Source organism: Coptis chinensis, chromosome 4 (assembly GCF_015680905.1).
Source record: "Coptis chinensis isolate HL-2020 chromosome 4, ASM1568090v1, whole genome shotgun sequence".
Taxonomy (NCBI): Eukaryota; Viridiplantae; Streptophyta; class Magnoliopsida; order Ranunculales; family Ranunculaceae; genus Coptis; species Coptis chinensis.
The window spans coordinates 80321758-80328811 of NC_141459.1; the positions used below are offsets into that span (position 1 = coordinate 80321758).

At 37.4% G+C, this 7054-nt stretch overlaps 1 protein-coding gene across 3 annotated transcripts; it reads left to right on the plus strand.

Moving 5' to 3' along the window:
- LOC147505030 (LRR receptor-like serine/threonine-protein kinase ERECTA) lies at nt 1-6752 on the plus strand. Of its 3 annotated transcripts, XM_086604105.1 has the most exons (8): nt 1-60; nt 1257-1268; nt 1369-1440; nt 1547-1620; nt 3846-3974; nt 5480-5581; nt 5656-5920; nt 6563-6752. In XM_086604105.1, the coding sequence occupies exons 1-6, from the start codon at nt 20-22 to the stop codon at nt 5482-5484; spliced, it is 333 nt and encodes a 110-aa protein (XP_086460231.1). In that variant the 5' UTR covers nt 1-19; the 3' UTR covers nt 5485-5581; nt 5656-5920; nt 6563-6752. The 3 variants fall into 3 exon arrangements, with proteins under 3 accessions (XP_086460231.1, XP_086460229.1, XP_086460230.1); XM_086604103.1 differs by lacking the exons at nt 1-60; nt 1257-1268; nt 1369-1440; nt 1547-1620; nt 3846-3974 and adding an exon at nt 5107-5367; XM_086604104.1 differs by lacking the exons at nt 1-60; nt 1257-1268; nt 1369-1440; nt 1547-1620; nt 3846-3974 and adding an exon at nt 5107-5367 and having other exon boundaries at nt 6579-6752.
- The last annotated feature ends 302 nt before the right edge of the window (nt 6753-7054 follow it).

Consider the following 7054-nt stretch of genomic DNA (forward strand, 5'->3'; position numbering starts at 1 on the left):
CAGATTTCTTTGAAGGCATATGAAAAAGACGTGTTTCAATTCTTTTCAAGGGCTGGCAAGGTTAGTAGGGGTGCTCTTTTTTAGCATATCATATTACCTCCTAATATAGTGGATCGTAAATATTTTCAGAGTGTTCATTTGAGATCATATATTTCCAATTTACTGGACTACGAATTGAATAGTTTGTCCTATATTGGTTAAGTGAATATTCGAATAGAGAGCATGATTTAATGGCAGCAATCTCTATGGCAACAAATTGAGTGGAGGTATCCCACCTGGTTTTGAAAGACTTGAGAGCATGACGTCCTTGTGAGTCCTGTTATTCAACAATTTTTCGTAGTTCAGAATGTTATCCTTTTAACAGCCGTACCCTCTTTTTTGCTCTAAGTTCTGTCATATACTCGTATGGACGGTATGGTAGCTTATGGGTATGTGTTGTTCTTGCGAACCACAGGAATCTTTCGTCCAACAATCTCAAAGGCCCTATCCCTATAGAACTGTCACGGATTGGCAATTTAGATACTTTGTAAGTACCATCAAACCAAAGAAGTTTTTTTTTATCAGCCCTGGAATGTTTATTTCATTAGTTTCTTTTCCTCAGGGATCTATCAAATAACAAGATTTATGGCTCTATTCCTTCTTCTGTTGGTGATTTGGAACATCTTTTGAAACTGTTAAGTTCTACTATCTGGTGCCTTTCCATCTCCATTTTTCTTCTTTATAGAGTTATAGCTAATGCCTTGTATGTTTATCTACTAGAATTCTTAGCAAGAATAGATTGACTGGTTACATTCTGGCAGAGTTTGGAAATCTGAGAAGTGTTATGAAGATGTAAGGAACCTCCAGTTTTTCCTATTTTATTACATTAACATACATGTGTAATGTTTCTGAACCAATCTAACCATGCTATTATATTGTAGAGACCTGTTAGAAAATCAACTCTATGGTCAAATTCCTCAAGAACTCGGTCAGCTACAGAATTTGTTTTCACTGTGAGTTATACTTCTGATGTTTAATATTAGAGAATGAATCTCGAATTCAGCCTCTCGAGGGAAGAACCTCAGGTTTTAGACTTTTAGGACATTGGCTCTGTGACAAATGTGTGTTCAGTGCACCTTTTGACAGATCCCTAGCTAATGCAATCGCGATTGCAAAGAACATCAACGGATCTCTTTTACTTTAACTGGAGACCTTCTTTCACTTGTGGAGAACAACAATTTAACTGGAGACCTTCTTTCACTTGTCAACTGCTTCAGTCTAAATGTTCTGTAAGTTATCTTTTTGTCTGGGAACTCTATCAAATTCATTATTAGGTTGATTATAGGTGAAAATTGCAGTCCTCATAGTATCTTATTTGCATCTAAGTAGAAATGTGTCATACAACAACTTAGCTGGTGATATTCCTTTGGGAAAAAAGTTTTCAATGTTTCCTCCGAGCAGGTGAGTGATTGTAAACATTTTTTCCTGGTGGGAGAGCTTACTACTTCAACTTTCTTGACATAGATGGTTCTGATTTCGTATTGTGGGTGGACTGTCTTCTCTGTAGCTTTGTTGGAAATCCTGGGCTTTGCGGTCCTTGGGTTGATTCTCCTTGCCACAATTCTCACTCTCCTGAACGAGGTACACATAAGTTCTTAGACGGATCTTTCTACTGTCACTATTCTCTAATTCGTTGCTTGTTGTAACAAATCTGTGTGGTCGTTGTTGTCACACCCCGAATTTCAACAGAATTCGAAAAAACATTATTTGTTCAAGACTCTTTGATCTTCGAGGTGTGACGCACTCTCAACTCCCAAAAACCCATAAACAGTTTAAATATGCGGATAATTAAAAACCAATAAAAATTTTAACTTAAACAAAAGTCATCTTCATTACAAAAATTAACAAATGAAAAATACAAATAAATTTATCTCAACTGAAAATCTATATCACCTCAAAGGAAAACAAAGCCTATCTTGAAATGCAATGCTAACGCAAACCACAAGTAGCAACCAATCTTCTTCACCACTAAACCTGTCAAGACTTATCAACTATGTTCATTTAATGAACACACCCGATAAGCAAACATGCAATCGGTCAAGATTATAAAATCTTTGGTGTGAGTAGCTCTAAAATACAACATATAATTATACATATATATACACAATCCATACGGCAGTTAGTTCCTCTACCGAGGCGCCTTAACTTTCAACGACTAATATAACATCCTTAAGTACAATAATTAAGGCAGGTAGTTCCTCATCGAGCCTTAACTACCCACCCACTAACCACACAACAAACTATACTCATAATAAATAAGGCATGTAGTTCCTCCATCGAGGCGCCTTAGGTTCTAACTAAACAAATAACCAACCAAACATATTATATCTGTACCGCATTTCATGTTCAATAACATAGTGGGTCGTCTCTGCCCAAGTAATTAGTTTGACCCACCCTTTTGCAAAACCATAGACAAACATCTATCTAAAGATACCTCATTAACCAACATATTACCATAATTAGATTATTTCAGGCTTTCTTTGCGTGTCCCTAAGATCACGTAGTATCTATGTCTTACCTAGTTTCCCTGGCTACCACAATCGCTTCCCAACGCCGAACATGTACATCCACATGCCTCCAGCCACCAAAACCGGCCACCACCATCTCCACACGTCCACCCATTTCAACCAAACGGTTGGACTCCTAAAGAAGAACCCAACATCTTTAATACATAAAACTCGATCTCATTTCCCCCTCACCAGCGCAAATTCGGCCAAATTGCGCCGCCATTGATGCTCCTCCGGAGCTTCAACAACCCACACCTCACTACACCACCCAATCCTACAACCACCAACCCATAACACAAACAAAGTAGTTCACAACAACGAAAATCCAAAAAAAAACCCAACCCTCAGTATCATAGTAACGAAAATTTACAGGGGAGGAGGTTTGGGGGTTCGCGCCTCCATTGACGCTCCCTTCAAGCTTCCACAGCCCCTTCCAAACCAACATTCAATCACCCAACAACAAGTTCCAACCAAACACAAACAACCCACGCACAACAGTTAACATAAACTTTACTGACCGCCATTAACACATTTATTCAAAGCTTCCCACAGTTAAATCCCAATTTCCGATATTTAACGAAGTTTAATAATACGACGCACGACGTAGAATAAAACAAGATAATAAGTAGTATCAATAGGCAGAAATCTTAGACAGTATACACCGATACACGAAAACTATAAATTCGGTGAAATAGCAAAAATTAGCTACTCACACGTATTAGAACTCGACGAATCCTCCTATTCCGAATCGTCGCTCTCCACCCTCCAGCAAACGAGTTTCTAGCTCTGCCTCCATTTTTATTATTATTTTTTATTCTCTAAAACCATATTCTCTAGAACAATGTGATTATATACTTGGGTTTGAAATCCAAGCCCAACACAAACTCGGGCCCAGAAACCAGGCCCACATATCCCAAACCCAATCCGATCCAATTTTAAATAAATAAATAATTAAATAATTAATTAATTAATAAAAATGTATTTTAAATATGGGCGTTACAGTTGTGCACATAAATATCATTTTGGCTACATGTCGAAATCTGAAATTTGTCAAAATTCAATTGAATGGGCACCACACGGGACCTATGGTTTCCTTATTCCTGTAAATGGCTGCTATATCGTCTAAGATTATTCACTTCATGAACATGCCCTTTCAGAGTCGTCCCCACTTTCTAAAAACCATATCGTCGAACTCATTCATTTTCTTGAAAACCAAAATTAATGTGGTTATATTTGCGTTTAATTGTTTTTTCTAGTTCTTGGTAATTTCATTATTTTCCTCCAATGTGGTCTTTGCAGCCTCAATATCTAAAGCAGCTATCCTAGGAATTGCTTTAGGTGCACTGGTCATCCTTCTCATGATCTTAGTGGCAGCATGCAGACCGCACAATCCACCTCCATTTTCTGAAGGAGCTCTGGACAAACCAAGTGCGTCCCCACTCCATATCTACTCGAATAGTTGTTGTGGCCCAAATGGCTTGTTTACTCTCTGTCACCTAAATATGTTGTCCAATGTTTAGTGCGCACCAAGATGATTAAGAGTCTTAATTAGCTAATTGTCCGGAGCTTGTGGTCCTGCTTTTGATGAAGAGCAGTAATGGCAGCTTGTGGGTTGACCACTTGGGTAAATAGTGGGAGCATTCAATTCTCTCTAAACAGTGGGATCACTTTAAAAATGATTTGAAAATTAGAAAATATGAAACCGCTTTAAAAGTGATGTTAAATGTAGAAAAAAGCAAGTCAATGAATAAGTGATGTCACGTGGTTCGTTTTTTTATTTTTTCACCAAAATTAGCTTATTACCTCTTACTTGTGTTCGGTCTTGGATGAAAACTTGAAAACCCGCCATTGGTCAAGATTATCTTTAGGTTCAAAGTAACAATATTGATAGCATAATGGCATTTGGATTTGGAGATCTAACCATGGATACTACTACAAGATCGTATAATCAAAACCAATTGTGGAATGAAAACCATTTGGATATGATGGGACTTGATGCACCGACCTTGCCGGGTTCAGAGGAAAATCTACGGGTTTTTTCACAATCAGAACTTCAATGAACATAGTTTTTCTGCTCTCACTAACATGGGTATGAACATTTCCCCTTATTATGAGATGGTGGATCACCAATTTGAAGCGAGTCCGGTGGGGTTACTAATCGAAAAGTTTGCATGGATTTTAAACTTTCCCACGAGTCGCGAAGTTACACAAAGCACTTGGTCCATCTCTCTAGCAAAGTTGCAATGATTATCTGTGGATCCCAAATGGCTCAGGTGATGATGTGCATAGCAGCTCAATTTGCAATACATATTTCACTGGAAGTAGGGAGCCATCAGTTATCCAATGGATTTATTTTGAAAAAAGGAGATGTAGATAATCTATTGGATGCAATGGTTTCATATATGTGTGATACTTCTGGTGATATTGCATCAGTTAGATCCAATAGTATCGATCACCTACAAGCTCCTCAGACAGATTGCTACTTCTTGCCAAACACGCAGAGTCAATCCGGATGCGGTCGGTTAGAGAAAATGATTCAGGTCCATGGAGCTCAGTAAGAACTGGTTTTGTTTCCAGATAGGGGAAAGATCTTACAAAGTGTCCATCTAAATCTTCACTGAAAAGATCGAGAGCTAATTTGATTGCCGAAGAACAAGAAATGGGTTTTGGGTGTATTCTATCTAGGAAGGATACCAAGCCATGTCACATTGGCCAAAAGAAGGCCAGGAATAGTGATGTTCAAAAGCCAAGACCGAGGGACAGACAGTTGATCCAAGATCAAGTTAAGGAGCTACGAGAGCTTGTCCCAAATGGTGGGAAGGTGTATATACTTGTTTTACAGTAGTATATCCTCTGTTCTCTGCTGTGGTTTTACCGACTTTTCTGCCTTTTGCTTTCAAGTAATTCACATTTTTTCCTCTGTGATGAAACAGTGTAGCATTGATTCTTTGTTGGATCAAACCATAAAGCACATGTTATTTCTAAGAAGTGTTACTAACCGAGCTGAGAAGTTAAAGCAGTGTGTATATACATATGTAAGTTGTTGTCTGTCTAAAGAAGCATTCTTCTTTTTTTCCCACTCCAAATCTGAAAACAACAATCTCTGCAGGCTGTTGACAAAAAAAACTTGGAGTTATTTGAAGATCAAGGCAAGGAAAATGGTGCAAGCTGGGCTGTTGAAATGGGAAGTCAATTGGAAGTTTGTCCAATTGTCGTCAAGGACCTTGAGCAGCCAGGGCACATGCTTATAGAGGTCTATATTATGTGTTGTCTCTTTCAGCCATGAGTACATTTCTGTAAAGAAAATAATGTCACTGTCAGATAATCAGAAAAGTGACCTTGACGTCGGACGTCATAAGTCATAACCCCTTAAGGTATGTTCGTGATTTATTTGTAGCTTATTGATATTCCAATCCCATCCAGTCAAACTATGTATGAAAGCATAAAAACCGTTTAAACATAAGTAAGATGGACATTTCATATTCTTGAAACCCCCCCCCCCCCTAAAAAAAATCTTCCCCGCTCCGCTCATGCCCCCACTGCAATGCAGTATACTAGTGTATATAGTGTCGTTTTGATTCGAGGATTAGTTATTTGACTTAACTGGCATTGGTCGAGATGGTTAAGTAGCTGGTTCTATGAATCAATATATATTTGAGTAGTTAGGTTTAAGACCGAGGTCTGAGGTTTTAACATATGTTATGAAAGTATATTATTTGATTTTCACGTTATGACGGGATTTATGTCTATGAAATGTTGAAAATACAAAGGAGATTTTGCCGAAATTTTTATGTCTTTCGTCAAGGTGTCTGACAAGGTTATAGGGTTTTGGGGCGTTACATAAACTTTCAATACTATGCTTCTATTGCTACTAGTCTATTACCATACTTTCTTTTCTTAATTTTGTAGTTTGAGTATAAGGAGCTACTACTTAAGAATAAGATATAATGATATAAGTATATATCTATACATATTTGTTTCCTACTACCTGACTCCTTTTTATTTATTTCTATTAGTGTATATGATGAAAAGGACTTTTCTGATGATACCATCCCAAAGTCATCCCCTGATGCTTGCAACTATTGAAAGTGGGAGTTTTGTACAAATGACGTGAGAGCTTGAGTTTAGGGACAAGTCCCATTGATTTGGAAAACAATGTATATTTCATTCGTGACAAGTCCTATTTATGAAAAGACGTTTTGGTGATATTATTTTAATAAAATATTATGTGATTAGATGTACTTGTGAGATTTCTTGTTTATGTTATGGACGATTGTAGAATACCCAATAAGTGGGGACATCTTTATGCAGGTTAGTAGTCTCCCAAAAAGAGTGGTTTTGGGGGAAATTATTTTTTTTACTTATGAAATAGTTTTGTAACTGTGGAAAACCGTAACTAAGCTTTGTAATAAGTAACACTTACGAAACAACAAAACCGTTACCAAAATGTTACAAATTCTATAAATCAATTACATAAATAAACGTTACTAACTTTCTAAAACCGTTAC